Source organism: Lonchura striata, chromosome 17 (assembly GCF_050655825.1).
Source record: "Lonchura striata isolate lonStrDom1 chromosome 17, ASM5065582v1, whole genome shotgun sequence".
Lineage (NCBI taxonomy): Eukaryota > Metazoa > Chordata > Aves > Passeriformes > Estrildidae > Lonchura > Lonchura striata.
The window spans coordinates 7,193,485-7,213,881 of record NC_140719.1 but is presented as its reverse complement, the minus strand read 5'-3'; the positions used below and the strand labels follow the sequence as shown (position 1 = coordinate 7,213,881).

At 42.1% G+C, this 20,397-nt stretch overlaps 1 protein-coding gene across 4 annotated transcripts in view; it reads right to left on the bottom strand.

The window, feature by feature from the left end:
- Positions 1 to 18,985, bottom strand: part of GPR107 (G protein-coupled receptor 107) — a 45,098-nt gene extending 26,113 nt beyond the window's left edge. The window contains exons 1-15 of one of the 4 annotated variants that reach the window (XM_085594135.1): positions 18,855 to 18,985; positions 14,078 to 14,203; positions 13,262 to 13,312; positions 12,956 to 13,044; positions 12,145 to 12,311; positions 10,417 to 10,451; positions 10,154 to 10,210; positions 9,266 to 9,370; positions 7,789 to 7,922; positions 7,034 to 7,109; positions 6,027 to 6,100; positions 5,351 to 5,468; positions 4,282 to 4,412; positions 2,480 to 2,523; positions 1,494 to 1,571 (exon numbers count right to left, since the gene is read on the bottom strand). In XM_085594135.1, the coding sequence (XP_085450261.1) occupies positions 1,494 to 1,571; positions 2,480 to 2,523; positions 4,282 to 4,412; positions 5,351 to 5,468; positions 6,027 to 6,100; positions 7,034 to 7,109; positions 7,789 to 7,922; positions 9,266 to 9,370; positions 10,154 to 10,210; positions 10,417 to 10,451; positions 12,145 to 12,311; positions 12,956 to 13,044; positions 13,262 to 13,312; positions 14,078 to 14,146 (1,228 nt within the window). In that variant the 5' untranslated portion in view covers positions 14,147 to 14,203; positions 18,855 to 18,985. The remainder of the gene's footprint in view (positions 1 to 1,493; positions 1,572 to 2,479; positions 2,524 to 4,281; positions 4,413 to 5,350; positions 5,469 to 6,026; positions 6,101 to 7,033; positions 7,110 to 7,788; positions 7,923 to 9,265; positions 9,371 to 10,153; positions 10,211 to 10,416; positions 10,452 to 12,144; positions 12,312 to 12,955; positions 13,045 to 13,261; positions 13,313 to 14,077; positions 14,204 to 18,854) is intronic. The other 3 variants (XM_085594132.1, XM_085594136.1, XM_085594134.1) reach the window with 3 other exon arrangements.
- Positions 18,986 to 20,397: the final 1,412 nt, after the last annotated feature.

Below are 20,397 nucleotides of genomic sequence, written 5' to 3'. Positions count from 1 at the left end.
CGTGGGCTCCTATCAACAGCCTCTAAATAGTCCAACCAGATTGTGTTTCACAAGTGAGTCCCAGCACTGCAGCCACAATCTGCTCTCAGCCTGTGCAATGTTTTCCCTGAAAATCCATTCCTTAGCTATTCTTTTATTATCAGTGTAGCATAACATAGTTGCTAAGTCCCCTGAATACACAGTTACTGAACTTGCAGGATCTGCAAAACAGATGGCAACACCAGTAGGTAAAGCTGGGAACAGCAGTAGGTGATTCACAAGCAACATTCAAGAGAAAGAGCATCATCACCCATGGAGAACAACACAAAACACAGGACTAAACCAGACCTTAAGTGCTACTGTGCATAGCACTGACTAGCTGTAAAGACACAGCCAGTTCCTCTCAAATTACCAATGTTTTTCCTTCCATATTTTTTACACACCACATCCTATAGAACTGCCTGGATTTACTCAGATTTGGATTTCGTCTGGTATGAGGCACAGTGGATAGGTTGAGCCTGTACACTGAACATCCCTGCTGTTGGCCACCTCACGAGAATTCTCTCCTTCTCAGCATGTCTGAGGTTTATCAAACTCCACAGCACCATCTTGTGATAACAACCAAAGTAGGTACACGGGGATCACATGGGACCACAAGATCTAAAGGGTTTCTGTCTTAATTACATGCATTAATTACTGTGTGCTCACCATCAGGACAGTCAGATCCACAGCTACCCAGCTAAGAACCAGGCTTGACATGTGTGAAGTCCTTGGTTCAGAAGAAAGATTGCTTCAAGAAAATCTGAACTTATCAGACTTTTTAAAGCTAAGAACATAAATACTCCAGAACATATGCTCAGTGGAAAAGGTAAAACAAATCCATCAGTAAATGTCACTGAACCCAAGCAAATGCATTGGTAACAAAGCTACCAATAACATTTATATTAGACTTTGATAACTGACATTTGTTTCTATTAGAAATTAGTAATTTTCCACCATAAGGTTAGGGGAAGGTAACTTGTAGGGTTGTGGTTTGGTGGCTTTTTTAACAGCTTTGGAACATCAAGAAAGCATGCTAGGCTCATCCTAAGTATTGTTTAAATTTAACAGATGGCAAAAAATGAACTAATCTATGGTCTGCACAGAGCTAAGTTCAGTACCCAGCCTTACATTTTATCTACAATCAGCAGTGAAGTGCAGAAGTGTCTGTGAAAGCCAAGGAAATGGCTGGAAAAAGAATCCAGACCTAGCTACACAATTCCAGAAAGGAGAGCCAAGAGTTGAAAGATGTGACTGAAGTTTAAAAGGCTGTTGCCAACAAATGACCTTCTACAAATGAAGCTTTGAAGACTAAACTACTGAATGACAGAAGATGGAAAAGGCTGCCTGTAGCAGGCACATTCTTCTCTCTTTCAGGATTTTTCATAGAGGAGCACAGAGGAAAGAAAGAGAAAACAATCTCTATTTCTGCTCCTTGTTTTTCCCGTGTGGAATGTGTTTGGAGAATTGTTTACCTGGGGTGTTTGCTTGATTGGATTCTGGTGAGGATTGTTTGAGCCTGATGGCCAATCCAATCCACCTGTGTCTGGACTCTGGAGAGAGGGTCATGAGTTGTGAGTTAGTTAGATGTGGTAGTTAGAAAAAGTTTTGTAGTTGTAGTATCTCCTTTAAATAGTATATTAATGTATTAGAGTATAGTTATAATAAAGAAATCATTCAGCCTTCTGAACTGGAGTCAGGCATCATCATTTCTTCCCACTGGGTTCACCTGCATTTACAGTAGCTGCCTGCTTCTAAGGAAGCTAGTTCTGTGCTCCATAGCATGTATCCAAGGAACTAATCCAGAAGAAATGGGCAGATAAGGCAGGAAAAGCACACTCTACAGCAGCCATATTTGGCCTTTCCATCCATCAGCTCCTTTTCAGTGCTACAATAAACATAACTTCACTTTCCACAGGCAGCCCTTGGAGCTGCTGTACAAACATGGACAAGTCAGGAATTGGGCTATACTGAATGCCAAGTTATTTTTTGTTTCATAATGAGGTTTATTTCCCTCTATTCTGTCAGAATACATTTCTGCACAAATGGAAATAAGTGTGTCTATTTGGGCTAATAGAAATTGAAGTAAGTGTGTCTATTTGGGCTAATAGTCAGCAATTCTGGAATTCATTTCTAGTTCTGTTTCTGAACACTCAAGTGAGGAAAAAATGGCAAATCTGTCAAGATGATTTACTATAGATGCCATGTTTAGCTTGAGCATTGAGAGCTGTGCAAGTATCAGAGAATGGGTTATACACTGCAGTTCTGATAATTAAAGCAATACAAGAAAAAGGTCATTTTCCAAAAGTTATTCCCATGAGCCCACTGAGGAAAAGCAGAGTGGCACTAATGCAGTGTAGATGTATAGTCTTAGTTTGGTTTTTACATCAGCATCATGTGTTTGAAATTCTGGCATTATAACACATAGCATAAAAGAGGAGAAAGAATACAGATTACTTGCCTTTCCCATCTGTTGCTGAAGCCTCTTGCAAATGTCTTATTGACCTAAAAAATAAAAAATAAAGAATGTAAAACTTATCATTAACTTACTCTCTTTTCACAGTAGTCCTTTAGATCACTGACAAGTTTTGTTAGCTCTTTATGGCTGGAGTATGCTCATAATTAACTGTGCTTAGCACTGCACACTTCACCCTCATGCCCCCCAGCTCAGGCAGTCAGCTCAAGTACCTCTATTTCCCTGGGATTAAGAAAGCAGATTGCTAAAACCTACTTCAGCCTACAGAAGGCTTTTGTAGGAGGGAGGGAACAGAGTGAGAAACTGGGGCATTTTTCAGCATAATGTACAATTAAGCTGAGCTACTCTTCAAAGTGTTGCCAAGCATTTGGCATCTTACTGCTCTTTTAAGGTCTTTCCATTTAAATAGTTGATTACAACTTACATGTCTACATAGGCAACTTATGTAACAGTAACTACCCTGCAGGAATGTAAATTCAGGGGACAAGTCTTAGTCACCTTGCTGACATGAGTCATTCCACTAGCTGCAGTGACACTATCCAGAGGAAAAAGGGGCAGGATTTTATGATTTTATGTCAGGGGCTTCACTGCCTGTTTATGTTGGCACCAAGGCAATGCAGGAACACTGGCTGCACACCATAAACAGTTACAAGACAGCTCACATTTGTTCTTCAGACACAATTCCTTTATGGAAATACGTTTTGTACCAACACCTCACTAGGTTGGATATACAGATCCCAGCATTAGGTAGCAACAACTGTGACTGCAGAAGATGCCTTTCTCATGGGAGACTGAGTCCCTCTGCAATTGAAGTTAATATCCCTCAGCTTTTATTTACCATTGCCAAATGCTCCTCAACCTCAGAGCTGAAGCATTCTGACTGGAGCAAGGGGAAGGACATGTGGGTAGTGCAAAATTCCTGGAAGACATCTCCCAGTCTTGGCAGAAGGCCACCAGCAGTGTGCAGGAGAAGAGAAGGCCAGTTGAAACCCACCTTCACAAGTCAAACTGAAGTTTATTTCCATCTACTGAGCTACACCTCTGAAACACTCAAGAGTTACACTCTAGAGTGATGACATGCCATCAGATATTTATATAATCTGCATTTCAGAAAAAAATAATGGATATACTGGAGAAAAATATTAATATTCTGTGTTTACTAACCAAGGAGCTAGAAGCTCCTTGATATCCTCCTTTAAATCCAGCTGTTTATCCAATTAAGACAAAATGCATTTAGAAGATAAATGCTCTGGCTAACTGGCAAGCAGCAACAATAGTGTTTATCTGAATTATCTGTGTTTTGGTTGAGTTTTATATAACCAACATTAGTCCCTGCCAAGCAGAGTGGAAGGAAGGGCGGGGAAATGCTCCCTGTGGGATTATTTCTTATAAACAGTCAAATAAACATGCAGCTCCTCTGCTTGAAGGCAGCCCTGATCTTAGGCAACACTACTATTTTGAAATTTAGCAGTCAAGTATCTCGTCTCAGTCAGTGAAGTCAAATCCCATTTTTCAATTTAGAGAGTCAACACTTCTGCAAAATTCCAAGTCTCAAAAGCACCTACAGTCTGCACAGTCTGTTGGCCACATTTAAACTGCTACCCACTTTCCTTTATCCCTACTCTAACATCCCCAAAACAAGCATCTTCCACAGCAGCAGACTGAAATGTTTATGCTGATGAGGTCTGTAGAAGTTAACAGAATGCTTGACTCCACAGGATCACAGAGCTTTGGCAGAGCTGTTGATGCCCATTAGTTCACATGTTTTTCCACATCCAGCAACTCACCATACCACTGGGAACAGGATGGCTCCACAGCACAGCAAGTCCACCAGGAACAGGATTTCTTTCCACAGCCCATACTCAGTTGTCCCCTCCTCTGTTGACTCTATGATAATGTAGGCCACATTTGCCAGTACCTACACAACAAGACATGGTTCTGGTTTAGAAACTGCCCAAGGAGCCTCTACAGGTGGGCTGCCAATTTAGCAAAAACCCAGCCAGTAACATCAGTCATTTTTCTACAGCTCTACATCCCAAAGCTGCATGTTCAGTAGCACCTTCGTATGATTTACAGAAATAAAACTGATGGGAACTTATTCCTGCTGACATTCAGAAAGTATGAAAGTTATTTTGTTATATACTGTGCTGAATCTACTGTACCAGTTGAGATAAAATAGAGCAAAATTTACTTATTGAAACACAGACACAGGACTGTGTCTGTGGCACATACAGGCAAGAGCAAAAATATGTAATTCTAAATTACCAGAGTGGTTCAATTCAGACTAAATTCAGATTGGTCATTGCCCATCTTTTGTACTCCACACCTGAGCTCTATAAGAGCCTCAAACACTAATTATATATACTTCTGCTAAGGGCTTGCACCTGTAAAGGCAGAAAATCTCTTCTACATACAAAGAGAAGTGCTGTTCTCCTATATACTTCAGTTCAAGTAGGAGACCAGCACTGAGCACTCTGAACCACTGAGAATGTCTCCCTCAGACCCAACAGACCTACAAGTCTTGTTTTTCCCATTTTTTATTTCATTAAGACATTCAGCAAGCAGTGACAACCTGAATTCATTCCTCTACTTACTCAGCACTGTTTTCCAGCCCAAGTTTTGTCTCAGTCCTTACAGCCAGTTTTAATTTGCTGAAACTGTTTGATCACTATTATCTCATTATCAATATGGGAGAAAACTTGGGAGAACACCAATAACTTCTGGACTAGGAAATAGCCAACAGGCTCATACAAGCAAGAATTACATGGTATTGTGTGAAGCTTTCATAGCCTCTTCCAGTTTGCACAAGCAGCCCTCCCACAAGACAGGAAAGTATCAGCACAGCTCAGTCCTCACCTGAAGTGGGATGACAATCATGAAAATTTTTTTGTCTTTATCTGACAGGATGTGTTTAATGAAAGCCCAGCCTGTGCCAATGAGGGCAATAGTGATGAACAGAAGAGCTCCCTTCAGTCTGGAAGAGAAACAGACGCTGCAGTGAGAGACTATTTTATTTTATCACACTTCCTCTCTGCCCAGGTTTCTCCCACTCCCAGTAAAGCCACAAACCCAACAAATGCTTCCCCATCCATAATTTTGGCAAGCACTTATCCATCCCACAACAATGAAGCAGATGTACTTGCTACAACTCTGTATCACAGAGCAATATTAGGCTTCATTCACAATATATGCAATCTTTTCCTGGGGGAGTCATCCATTCACCACTGTGAACAGCAGCAAATACTGACAGCTGTACCCACTTACCATTCACACCAGGAGCAAATTAGATACTTGAATATTAGTGTGAACAAAGAAAAGTAAAGCATTTGTTATGCTTTTACTCCTCCACCCACAGAGTGCCAATTCTCTGCAGCTGCCCTCTGTAAGTGGAGCTTTCCCCTTCACACAGGGCTGATTGCTGAGTCTTTGGTACTGTGGTCTGCATGAGAACAAAGATTTCCCACTCTGTACAGGAGGGAGACAGCCCCAGTGGCAATTTGAATCTATCACATCAATCTTTTGACATACTTACAGGTGAGTGATGTAATAAACAACAGCCCAACCCTCGATGGGGAATCCCTGAGAAGAGATGTAGTGATAGTCGATCTGGAAGCAGAAAATACAGCACTTTACAAATTGCTTTTTGACACCCCACCCTTTAAAACAGGTCTGCTCCACATCCACTGCCAGTTTCACTTTCCAGACAGTGTGTACAAACCCAGCTCTGTCACATTCAGAGACCACTTCCTCCCAACACATTCTACTTTTGTTTAGCAACAATGAGATCATTTCCATTTGCTCTATTTCCTAAGTGCTAGTGGATGTATCTTGTACAATCTACATCCTTCCCACGCAACTCCCCTGCTTAACTACAATGGAAAAACTGCAGTTGGAACCTATTTTTTCATTCATTTTTTCAGGTTCAGTTGCTTTAGGTGACTAGAGGCTTGCTAGTTTCATTTTCACTGGAAGCCAGATTCACTCGAAAAATATTTGTAGCAAGTATAAAACCATGGGCAGGGAGGTAAAAATCATGCCTGGCACAAATACTGAAGGATCAAATGCTTGCCATTTCCTTTGTTCATGAGATATTTCCAGTGGAAATATCAACAGAGACATTATCTATGGAAAGTCTCAGAGCTGATGAGGCCTATCACCATACACCATAATACTTCCTTGCCTTTGAATTCTACAAACAAATTTTCATTTATTAACATTTACAAGTCCTGGAGCTGAAGCAGCAGCAGCACAGTCCAAGCTTTCAGGCCCACAGCAGACAGCCAAAACATTAAAATTTGTGGAATTCATTCAACCCCAAACCCTTGCTGCTTTAACATTTCAGGCCATGATTTCAACTGTATTTAAAGTAAGAATTTGCTGATGAAAACAAACACTTCCACCAAAGAGCTGCAGTTCAGTTCTAATGCCCAGTTCTCCCTCCTACTGTGCTCTCTCCAAAGCAGATTTCCCTAACAGCATGTCCTGGATTCCACAGTTCTGCTTCCTATGAACAACTTTGGGGAAAGATGTTGTACGCACCGCATGGAAGACTAAGGACAATGATTTGGTGAAAGGAAGGGCTGCCATGAGCCAGTGGATCTTAAACACATCATTTCTGGGAAGAAAAAAAAAAAAGAAGGACGACCATTACTTAAAAATCGGAATTAAAAATTTAAGTTTCTAAGGATATTTCTTTAAAACCTGCAAGTGTCAAGCAGTTGCTTCCAGGTCAAGCTGACCATCAGTGTAAAAATATTCCCCTTAATGCTGCAGTCCAAGTTTCTGCCACATCCTGAGCAATATTTCAACTTCATGTTCTAAACCCCTGATTTTTACTGCTTGGATAATTGAAATTATTAACTAATAAGAATATCCTGCATATATTTATATATATCTTAACTGTTAGAAAATTTGTTAAGCATAATTCAAACCACAATCACCTTATGGCTCTCTACTGCCATAGAAGAAAAGTGATGAATTTTTTTCCGTTATTTTCAGTCATCTCCTTTTGACATCAGCTATAGGAATTTCCTCTCTATTTTTTGCCATAATATGCACACTACCTACAGAACCTTCCCAATAAGATTTGGGAAGTTTAAAATGACAGTCTGCAACAACAATATTGACTGAAGCAATTTTCAAATATAAACTATATGTATTAAACATAAAAATCTGAGCCAGATTTGGACTTTTACGTGATCAAATCTGACTTTGAATTGGGCATTACAAGAAGAGGAATGAAAAATAAAAACCAGACAAGGTAGGCCCCTACTTGTCACAGACACTGAACTTACCTGCGTTTACGAAGTATGTGGATCCATACAGTCCCAGACAGGAAAAAGAAGAGAGCCATGGAAATGTAAAGTTTTGGCAGTGGGATTTCACCTGCTGAGAGGTAGCTTTCAGGATTCTTTTCCGTAATATCTATCTGAATATTAAAGGTGTGTTACATGTACAGTTGGAAAAAAAATCATTTTATCAAAGAACTGAGTTAACAATTACATTTCGCAATCAAATTCACTCATTTAACGTGAGCTTTTCTGACTTATAAGTCTCAGAGAAAAAAAACAAAACCTACTTTTCATCTTCAAGAATCTCAAAACATTTTGTAAAACAATTCCCACAAGAATAATCCCCTTGGAAAATGATGTTTCAGTTATGCAACATAATTCAGGGAGGTAATTTTCCCAAAGAATAGTTGTTCTCTCTAGCAAACGTCACAAGTTGCCCACCTTTAATTCGGAAACAATATCTACAATGGGCTGCCACCCTGTTTTCCTGGGACTGAAAAAACAGAAGCATTATTTAGTATTCTATTTATACCCCTAAGTGGCTTAGTCATATGTGCTAGGACTTGAATAAAATCATGCATCAGGTTTGATTTGAAGTACTGAAGCTGTCCTGCATCTCCAAGTGCACTCCAGCAGATCAATCATCCCCATTTTGTCCTCCTTCCAATTACTTCAGTGGGTCAAAGTGACCCACACAGCAATTCAGGAAAGCTGGTCTTCTAAACCTTTAATTTCAGCAGCAACTCTGAAGTAGTCTGAGTCAAGTTAGGGCTGCTAAGTTTTATCACCTCCATGTTCCCTTGCAGTAGTATTAACATAAATGTGTAAAAAGCAGCTCAGGGATTGATGTGGCTGAGATATCTCAGTCAGTGAGAGGATTCATATCAGACCAGTTCATTATACACCAGCATAACCACAGGAAAGGGTAAAAAGGGAAAGCCCAAGCTCCGATAACAACCAAAACCACACAGGACCAAACCCCTGTACATCAAAAGAGAGGAGACATTTGCTAGAACATATTGCCTTTAGGATGTGTATCTAACACCATAAAAACACATCTTTAATTAGGCCAGAAAAAGCAAAAACACTGAATTCAAATACCAACAATTTACATTGCAGCAACAGCCTTAATATCTGCAATCATGTAAAGAGAAAAGTGACTTTTAAGTGCAGCAAAACACAAGCAGCTGTTGCAACTTCCATCTCGTTACAGCATCAGGTCACAACTGTGTAATCTGAACTCGGCCTACATTCAGCTTTCAGATTTTCAGGCATTTCTGCAAAAACAGTATTTTAATTATTTTTACAGTAGTCACTTCTTTCAGAAATGTCACTGCAGAGACTGGCACACAACTCTGAATCACTTCCCACCCCATATGTGCACTCATGTGCAGTGTGTGCTTGGTTACAAGCTGGAGATGGAAGCTGGATGCTGCAGTCTAAGCTAACAAGTTAATTATCCTTTAGAAGCCATACTCACATCAAGACTAAACAGCAGCTGATCATTAGCTTTCTTGGCAACACACTTATGGAAATACAGGCTGTAGAGACCTTCTTGTTTATCCGAGCTGATGTTAAAAAAGAACTGAAAATAAGGAATAGAGGAGTCAGCATTCTTCTCATTCACAACAGGGTTGCCCTGGTAGGAAGTAATGTCTACTGAAGCATGAAACAAGTCAGTCATTTGAGGTCAGCTGGTTCCCTTCAGCAAACAGACTGCTCTGAGGATAGTAGCACATCTGGAAGTTTCAACAGAACTCCAGATGCAAAATCATTTTACCTATCCAGGATTATGCACTCTGGTAATCCAAGCCTGTTAAGTGTCAGTGCTTAACTCTGTTCACCACAGAGAAAAGATAACCACAAGTATAATATATTTGACATGAAAAGCATAAAATTTTTATTATATTTGCCCTGCAGCTTTTCTGTTCCTCCCTCAACTATGCAAATTGTGATAGCTCTGGAAATGAGATCTGTGTCAGATAACAGAATTTCAAACGTGTTTGTAGTAACCAACCATCACAAGTGAACCAGGGTACTCAAACAAAGCATTCGTTTGGCTTCATACAGAGGATCTTCCCCTTGAGTCATCAGTCAGGTCACAGCTATTTGTTATCAGCAATTTGCACTACTATCACAGTAAACTTTAATATGCTGAGGCTCATAGACTGATATTTAGAACAGCGTCACAATAGAGCAAATTTAAAAGCAGCTCCCACAACTTACAAAGAAAGATTTCGATCATGATGCTTAGCTCAGTAAATTTTCAGGCAAACTGCTGCTATCAGAGACATCTATATCCTAGACTTTCATTTTTCCAAAGTAAGACAGTGAAGGAACTGAGTTTAGACACTGGCAGACACCCTACCTGAAATGAAAAAGTTCCTTCCTCACTGCGTACAGGATGTTCTTGTTCTACCATGCTCTGGGAAAAGGAAAAGAGACCTTTATATTTCCTTAAGCAGGTAGCTAAAACATTTAGCTACATCAACCAGACAATCAAATTTGCATTCTGTATATTTACAGTGGAGGCTGAGAGAAACAGCAAATACTCTCCACTTTTCTGCTATGATTATACTATAATATTCCCCCCAGGTTCTTTGTGAAAGAGAACTCCAGATAGTTTCTTACCTGGGAGGATGTTGTACTTCGTTTGGACTTCTTATCTAGAGATAAAAGTGTTAATGGTACATTTAGTGTTTGCATTTAGACATCCTCAGAAACCACGTTGTCAATACCTTACTCACATCTTCCTACACTTGTCTGCATGGCAGTTTCCCAGCTAATCATTAACAGAGATGCTTTCCCAGTCTCTCCTTATTCTCAGAGGACTCTTCCCACAGCCAGCATTCACTCTGAATGCATCCTCAATGGCAGGATATGATTCTCTACTCTTACACCTCCTGCAAAAATCTACCCCAGAAATCTTTCCAGCCTCTCTGGTCAGAGTGACCAGAGGCAGGTGATCTAAACCAGATGCAACCTACAGCTCTAACTTTTTATGATATGACTAAGTACTGTTAATCTCACTGACAAATCTAAATCTGAACATTAATACGTGGCCTGACAAACATATGGAAATCCTAATTAACCACAACGAAGGAACAAAATCATAGCTTTCCACTAAGCTCCCAGTAAAAATACAAATAAAACACAAAAGCCCATGTGACCTGCCAGGTCAGCATTTCCTCTGGACTTGAGGTGACAGGAGCCTTCAGTAGAGCAGTGTGTCAAGTTCACAGTTTGACTCTACTCCTATAAGAAGCTCTCCAAACATTACATCATCCCTTTCTACCAGGAAGCAAAAGTTCAAGACTTGAGCTTTGCTTTTGGCTCCCACACCTCAGTGCACTGTCCACAATCATGCTACACTTTTTACACCAGAGAAAGCAAAACTATAGGTGTCAGATCCATTCTCTCCAGTGCCATCCACCCTTGGTTCTTGACTTGTTACAACAGCTGTCCAAGCTTTTGAATGGTATCAAAGCTTGTGAACGTGACAGGCCAAGACAGACTCAGACTATTCTGCTCAGCAGTCTGATCTGAAGTCTAAACTCTGCCAAGAAGGGATAACATGAGCTAATCCCATTAGAGCTGAGATTATAAAATTATTTTGTCTGCTGGTCTGGAAGCCAGACAAAGGTTTGTGCCCCCTAGAAAGATTACTGATACAGTTACTCCTCCCTCCCCACAGTCTCTAAGTGATAGGAGTTCAACTCTTTAGACAAACAGGAACTCATACAAATATTGGCTGGAAAGGACTGGTGAAGACAAATCCAACTTCTGACTCAAAGCACACCTGGTGTCAACTGTATGATGTTGGCCCTGGTTTTACTTTGTCAAGCATTTAAACCACAAAATATGGAGACTGGAATGCACAAATGATCTGCTACAATACTGGAATACTTATTTAGGAAAGGTATCTTATTTATTTTACTTACTTTCTGCCTTAACATCCCATCTGAGACATCCAAGACTTAATAAAGGGAAACAGATATTGTGTGCCACTACTAAAAATTGCTTGAAATCACTGTCCTCCTAACCTTTCTTCAACTAGTCGTTGGCAGCCATAAAATTCCCCTTTAGCCTTCTTTTTGCCAGACAAAAGACAACCAAGTTGTTAACCCCTTCTCAGGGGCACTGAAGGCCTCCAACACTCATTGTCCCTCTGATGGATCAACAGGACTGGTGCACACAAATCTCTGAGCAGGAGACTCCAGCCCCACAGGCAGCTCTGTGCACTGGTTTACACAGGATGTACATTATGTTCTAGCCCCAGGGGACCCCAGAATGTGACCACAACTCAGTGTTGGATGCACAGCAATGAAAGCACACACAGGTCAGGTTTAGCTGGCTTACCTTTGACATCTGCATTTTCATTGGTCTTTGGAGGATTTTTACCAGAATCACTGCTCAGTTCAGAAGTTTTTAGCAGCTTGGTATTTAAGGCAGTACCATTTTCCTCAGATACAAATAAAATTTTAGGTAACAAAGAAGCAGCTTCTGAAGAGAACCGTACTTTCATACTAAAGAAAAGAAAAAGCTTTTATTACAAAATGAAAGTAAACCAACATTTTTAAAGAGGCTATCTGTCACAGCCATATACCCAATAAAGGAAAATCAACTTGTCTTGACTTGTTTTTTGCACTACAAAGAACAGGCAAGAACCAGATCATGACTCACAGCAGAACTGATCAGTGTGGGAAAAGTCACACTCTACCTCTACATGAAATACAAGAGATGAAGAAAATCAAGTTTCTTCAGCTTGGGTAAAGCAGAGTCTCACTAGAAACTATATGACCACACATGAGCTCTTGCAAAAGAAAGCAATGCAGACTTGAAGGTACTTCCATAATAAAAGGTAATTCAAGACAAGCAATAAAATTGTATCTTAAGTGTAAAAGTGACCCAAGACATCAAAGCTCATTATTCTCATTCAGCACAATTAAGGTAGGGTGTTTTTGCCTGCTGTCCAATATGCAGGAAGAATTCTTGGACCATTTTATACTGCAGATATTTTACTTTTACACTCATCTCCCCTCAACTGTCACGTAACCCCTTAAAAAAAAACAACAAAAAAAAAGAACCTTTCTAAGCCCCTAAAAAAAGGTGTGACATTATCTTCAACTGAAGAAGTAACTTTGAAATGTCTTGTACACTCTTTACTCACACTTTATTTTGGATCTCCAGAAGTAGGATTACAACAGAGACATCTGGCTCTGGAGTCTTCTTCAAGATACAATAATCCATTTCTTCATCCTGGTAACATGAACAAAACATCTCTGAAGTGCCCTCTGGACATGTTCCCCTCCTAGAGGTTACTATTCTTAGTCCAGCAAATTGTAAATTCACCCTGCCCATGTCTGAAGTCCACCTATCTTTTTTTTTTTTATTTTATTTCTTCCAGCCATTCCCAGTTAAGTGGACTATGAAATGTCCCATCTTAGAAAAGCAAGCTCACTTCCCTTACTCTTACCAAGTAAGTGGAGAAACCATCATTCTTTGTTCGATCCAAGCTGAATCCTACCTATGAGACAATTGAGAAGAATCTGTCAAATTGAAGCCAAACCACTACTGCAAGAGTCAAAAATACTGCTTTCTAAACAAGTTAACCTACATTTAAGGTGGAATTCAGGTATTTTCTCATCATCAAATTAGGCAGCAAAATACATTCAAATGTTACAAACAGGTCCATATCCACCAAGAAAAAAAAAATCACGATTAAAACCCAAACTAAATCTGAAGTACCTTCTGTCTCTGAACATTTTAACTTATTTCAGTATTATTCCACATGTTTTCATTTGACAGAAACATTTAATACTTTATAACAATGAAGAGGTGAAACTGTGCAGCAGAGTAAGAACTCAGGTCTGTTACCTAATCCAGTATTTCAGCCTCTCTATTAAAACCCCTAATATAACATGCTATATAACATGTAATATTAGAGTTCTGTTAAAATAAGACTGTCACTGTTCTGGAAAGCTACTGACACCATGTTCACAAGCCGAATTACAATGCAACATGACACACTGAAAAAACTTAGCAGAGGACTGTTAGGAAATTGATATTCAATGTAAGTGATAGATGTGTGCAGTGAGTTCAGCAGAGGATCCCGTAAGTTAAAGGTTCATCCTTACAGCAGATGGAGAGTGCTCAGGGTTAAATCTCAATACACAGATCCTCATAATTGGCTCATGCTGGGAAGCAAAGCCAACAGCATCACAAGTTTGGATTTGACACCTCAGACAAGTGGAGGGCAATTTCACAGGAGGTTTCACAGGAAGAAACTCACTGATAAAGTTTCCAAGTCAGCAGGGCTCGGTGCTGGCTTCAGAGAAAGGTTGCTGACATTCACCCTCATGAAACCATCCTTGAAGAAGCCAAAGGTATTCAGGTGCACTTTCTGCCTCACATCATCCTGTTAGAATGGAAAGCAAGTTTACAAACAGATGCAGAGTCATCTGCTGCAGCAAAGGGGAAGCAGGGTGACTGATTGACACTTGAATATTCATGCAAAATATCTCATTATGCAAACAGCAAATTTCTTTAGGATACTTTCAGATGTAACCAACTATTTCACTGGAATGGACCAACTTTTCCAATAACCTGAACAGCAAGAACTTTAAACAGACATGTTTCTGCTTACTGGCTGGCCATGCTACTGGGAAATATATAAGCAAAATTCTGGAAGAATTCAAACATCTGGCATCACTGACTAAAAAGTATACAGCAAAATCCCCCAAAGTGACTGCAGACACATCAAGACAGCTGTTGTTTGAATGTTGGCTACTGTCATTGCCACAGACTGAAGAGAAAATAGACTTTGGGGGTCTTACCTAACCAAGAGCTGGTGTTTAGCAAGTGCATTGTCACCACCTCACATCATCTGTGTTAGGCAGGGTCAGGGTTTGGACAGGCAAACATTAATACACTGGAAAACTATGTATGAAAATAAAGTTTTATATATAGTTCCACACCTCCAAACAATTTTTGGCATAAAATAAATAAATATTGAGAAGATAATAAATACCAAAACCAGAATTACTTGGGTTAGTTTCTCTAGCAGGAAAAAACTAATTCCTTCCACTACTCTCAGTTTAGCTGCAGAATAATTTCCTCTCAGTCTGACAAGAAATCATAGCAATTGATCTCTTCTCATGCCCAACTCAGTTGATAAAGGTTCAAGTACAGTGAGCTTTAATTTTTTTTTTTTAATAAGGAGGCCATGAAGAACCTCACATGAAGAGTAGCTGACGTCACACACAGCTGCCACATCAGATGACAAAAGGTCACATCCAACATCTGCAGCTGTTCCCTCAAACCTACTGGGTCATTAATTGGAAGAAAAGCAGAAACAAGGCAACAGAAATCAAAAAGCAAATTTAAAATGGAATTTCAAACATTTGAAATAAAAAAGAAATCAAAAAGCAAATTTGAAATGGAATTTAAAACATATGACAAGTTGGCAATAAAAAAAATTAAAAATACGTTGCTTCCTCCTTCTTCTTCTAGGAAAAGAAAATCAGACTGCAGAATACTCTAAAAAGAGAAGTCAGCTGCTAAAGGCACACTGTTCTGGAGACAGTCCTGGAAGACTGAGCTATGAACTGTACAAGAACAAAAAGTTCTTTCTCTCCCTCGACCCCAGTATTGATTTTGATGCCTCTGCACAAAACATTCCCGACTCATAAATATCCCTCACTGTAATAGCAGGACACTAATCCTGACACAGCTAACTTGTAATCCAGCTGTAATAAGATCACCCTAACAGAATCAAGTTAACCTGGCAAATAACCAGATGGTTCCCTTGATGCTCAGTAGCCAAAAAAAAAAGTTAAGTGACACAGGGCTTCCAGCAGATGCTGTGTTTAATGGAGTATCAAAGCTCTGCTGTCTTTGGGTTCCAGGTCATGGAATGTGCTTGAAATAAGAGCCCACCTGGTTCCTCTAACACTGCACTCCCTTTAACTTCCCAGCCAGAACAGAAACTTCATCCTGGCTCTTTACAGGGCACATCAGATGTATTCAACCCCATGTGCACAGGGAAGAATTTGGGTGAATCCGAGGGGGACACAGTGCCATCCAGACACAAGGTTTTGTACCTTGCAAATGTGACCAGAGGCAGCTGCTCAATTCACAGCACTCACAGAGCTCTTCAGTTCAGATGAAGTGATTTCCTCTGCTAATTTACTGATATGCTCCCCACCACCAGCAGATAATTAATATACAACACACATCACTTTCCTCCCTGGCTTTATCTCAGCTTTGAGTGCTTAAGGTTTACAGATTTAGTTCACAAATCCTTCAGCTTTACATGATCCCACACACACACACTGTCACCAGTTGCCACCAAGCAACAGCAAGAGCATCTATTGCTCCACATATTGACAGCCTAAAGACATTGGTTTACTAATGGGGTTGAAAGGACCCAGCTTTTATTTATAATCACCCAACTACTGACTTCAGAAATATTTAAGTTAACAACAAAGGTGTGAACCCATACAAGTGAATACTTCAGCATCCAAGTTTTTAATATACACATTAATTTAATTTACATAGGATGAATTTAAAATTAAGCCTGGCCTACTGAGAAGAGATGATCTGGGATTTATCACTAACAGCTTACAGTCAAACCAACACCCAACGCTTTCAAGCTTGTTTCCATAAAAATCCTCCACAGTTCTTCCCCTCCTCTAGGATAAAAACTGATCCTGCAATATTTGAAAAAGGTTACAGGGAAGTGGAATCCATGATTCTGTAGCTCAGAATGTGCAGAAAAATATTCTCTACCATTTTACCCTAAACCTAATTGGGATCACACTGTCAGTGCAGTGAAAGTTTCACTAGAGAGTGCTGACCCCTACCTGGAAAGAATCTTATTATTTGTGTGAGACTATCAGGACGGTTTATAATTTGTGTAAGACTAAGTGAATTATTGTAAAAGGTATTTTCAACCTGAGCTATTGAAGTCTGGAACATATCAACATTAAAAGGCCACAGGTATTTACAAGCAACCATTGAAAACCAGCATCTTCTCTATAATTCCACATCTGACAAAGGCCTTCTTTTTGGTCAAGAGAAACATTTCAACTACAGCTACTTCTGGAATCCTCTGAAGATTGTTTCTGTTGGTCTTCTATAACTTCCATGTTTTGTCGGGTTTATTTTGTAGGAGGTAGGCTTTGTTAGTTGAGGTGTTCTGGGATTTTTTACATATCTAATTAAACTAATGAAGCTGATAACAATTGCTATTAAGGAGGAACTTCTCTGGCAAGATCTGTCTAACAGCAAAATTCAAGCAAATCATTTCTCTACTGCAGAAAAATCCACCAATTTTGCATATGTTTATAAAGACAAAATGTTATTTTTAGAATAGGGAACTGCTCAGACTCTGGCTTGTTTTTCTGACAACAAAAAGGCTTCACATTGGCACAGTAATTACAAAGATACAAGAATGAAGCTATTCTCAACTAAGGAATAGCAGCTTGTTTGAGGAAATCTAATATCAAACACTCCCACTAAACTGTGGCCTTTAGCTTGGCTCAGTGTCAATGCACACTTGCAAGCAAAGCAGGAGCCACTGGCAAGAACACCAGACAGGAGTTTTCATTGTGAAAGGACTCAGTTGTTGGAGCCTGATGTTTACATAAAGCAGGGGATGAAGGAGGAAGAGAGAGACTACTCTAACAATAAAGCTGTTTATAAAGCAGGTGGGCAGAGGCATTAACTCACTGCTGCTTCTCACAGCCCTTGCTGCAACTTGCACAAAACACCTGCAAACCAAACCCATACCCCACTGTGACTGGAAAAAAAACTAGAGAGCATTCAGTAATTGATCCAGGCAGTGCCTAGTAGGGACTAAAGGCCACGATGCTGAGAGCATTTGCTTGAGGCAAGTTGGAAAGTCTTCTACTAAAGGGTAAAGAATCACCCCAGGAGAAATCCTTCAGTGTTTGTCACAAATTCCTCAAAACAATGATGCAACCAGCACAAGCCTCCTAACTGACTCCTTCAGGAAAAAGTTTATTTTTCCTGAAGTACAACAATGCTCATGTGGTCGCACTTTAAACAACTACATGATCTGGAGAATTTCCCACAAGCAGGACATGAACACCTCCAGCAGTCATCGTAGCCCAAAGGCTGCAAAGCCCTGGATTCTCCCTAAACTCCTACAACAGCACAGCAATGCAGGACCCAGTCATTTACCACTTTATTATTCCTCCCAATGTTTCTACTGGCAGAATATTGCATGTGGTTGACAACCAAAACAAAATTTAAATACTGAAGACTGAGGGAGCTTTCAGGAGCTCCACAGAAGCATTAAAAGGCATCACCCCAGTGCAGAGCTCCCGCCCCACAGCTGGGCAGCGGCTCAGGCACAGCACAAGAGGCAGAGCACAGTATCGCCCTGACCTGCAGGGTCAACAACCCTGAACAACGAGCTTCCCTCAAATATAATCCCAGCCTGACACATCACCCCCTTCAAAGCCCATCCAACAGTCTAAGGCACCGAAACAGAAGGCTGACAGCATCAGTTTCCTCAGCCTCTACCAAAGGCTTGGTTAGTGCAAAGCAGCTGCAGCCAAACGCCCTTCGGAGTGACCAGGACACTGCAGAACACAGCTGAAAGGAAACTCAACCAAAATCCACCTTCAGCAACCTCTCCCTCGGCTCACGTTTGGCCCTCTCTTGCCACATCGGTTTTAACAGAACGTGAAGCAGTCGCAGCCTCAAACTGCTGCAATCCTGAGGCCCCTCACACGCTTTACCCGCGACTAAGAAACAGGCGGCCGGGAAAAGCGGGACGGGACTGCGGGGATGCGGGCAGAGGCAGCGGGAGGGCAACGGCAAAAGCACAACAAGGCGGGGCCCGGGCGGGCTGAGGCGCAGGGGGCGAGCTCAGAGAAAAGCGCAGAGAAAGAAGGTTCGGGGCACGCAGCAGAACGAAGACAGAGACGTGGGGAGACCAATCCCGGCCCGCGAGAGGTGCGCGGAGCCGGGCCGGCCTCACCGCTCCCCCCTCAGGGCACCCGGGGGCCGAGCCAGCGGGGCCGGGGGGCGGCGCAGACCTTACTTTGAGGGTGAGGTGGTGGACGCGGGCGCGGGCCGGGCCCGCGCAGAAGAAGCAGAGGAGCAGCAGCAGCAGCAGCCCCGGCGCGGCCCCAGCGCCGCGCGCCGCCATCTTTGTTCCAGCGTCAGCGTCCCCCGCGCGCCGCTTCCGGGTCAGGCGGGGCGCGCGTCGGGCGGGCGCGTCACGTGCCCGCGTCACGTGGCCGCGGCGGGCGGGGCCGGGTCCTGTCGGGGAGTCACGGAGGGGTTGGGGATGGGGGCGCGCAGGGGCCGCCCGGTGCCGCCCCCTGCGCGGGCACGGACAGCTCCCGCTGCACCGGGCTGCCTCCAAAACCCGTCCAACCCGGCCGCGAACGCTTCCCGGCGAGCAGCCTCGCCTTCTCGGAGCGACCTGTGCCACAGCTTCACCGCCCTCCCCGGGAAAAATTTCCTCGCAGTATTCTGACTGAATTTTCCCTCTTTCAGTTTGGACCCGCTCCCCCTTGTCCTGTCACTTCAATTCGTGCAGATGAGTCCCTCTCCGGCTTCTGCAGCCCCTTCAGATCCTGGAGGGTGCTGCGAGGTCTCCACACCACCTTCTCCAGGCTGAGCATCCCTCAGCCTTTCCCCATGGGGAAGGCGCTTCCTGCCCTCTTCTCCCCCCCCGAGGCCCTTCTGGGCTCTGCTGGGCTCCCCCTGTGCACAGGCTGCTCCCCACGGTGCCCCCCAGGCTGGATCAGACCCCTCAGTGAGCGCCATGGCAGCAGCCAGGCCCTGTGGTGGGTCCCTCCGCAGCCCTGGCACCCCCTTGGCAGAGGGGTCACCCTTGGGTGCTGTGTCCCCCCATGGCCATGGGGTTCAGAGGGGGGCACTGGCCAAAAGGAACCCCCTGAGCCTCCCTCAGACCAGCCTCTGTGAGGTGAGACCAGAAAGAGAAAACCCAACAAAAAAAAGACTGAAGCTCTTCCTACCTCAGCCCTGCAGCATCGTCCGCAGGGAGATGTGGGGTGGTTGTTTACAGGGAGGGGTGAAGTGGTTGTTTCCAGCTCAGCCGTGGATCTACCAGCAAGTTCCAGCTTCTTCCTGGGAGCTATGGCAACAGCAGACGTCTGAACATCAGGTAGTCCAAACAACAGGAAAATTGCTTTTCTATTTAAAGCCAGGGTTAAAGTATTGATTTTGAATATCACCAGAAAAATATGTAACAAACAAAGGGATTTCTGCTGCTTTACTGGATTAGTTTTGCACCTACTTAAACAATTTTGCTCCTATATAAACTCGTAGTTGTAGTCACAATTACAAGTAAAATAAAAAGCAGATTGGGCCTGGTTTCCATGACTTGTTGCTCAAAATGAGAGTAACACAAGAAGAAAAGTGAACATGAATAGGGGCAATAATATGGCTTTTTGGTTAACACATTGCTAAAGAAAAAAAAAACAATTGAAAGACTATGCAATGGGAAGCCATCAATGACAATAAATATAATTTTTCAGTGAGGTGTGTTGTGCTTTCAGCTCCCAAAACTCAGACAGTCTGTTTTTCCCTTTCAGCTGTACAAGTTCT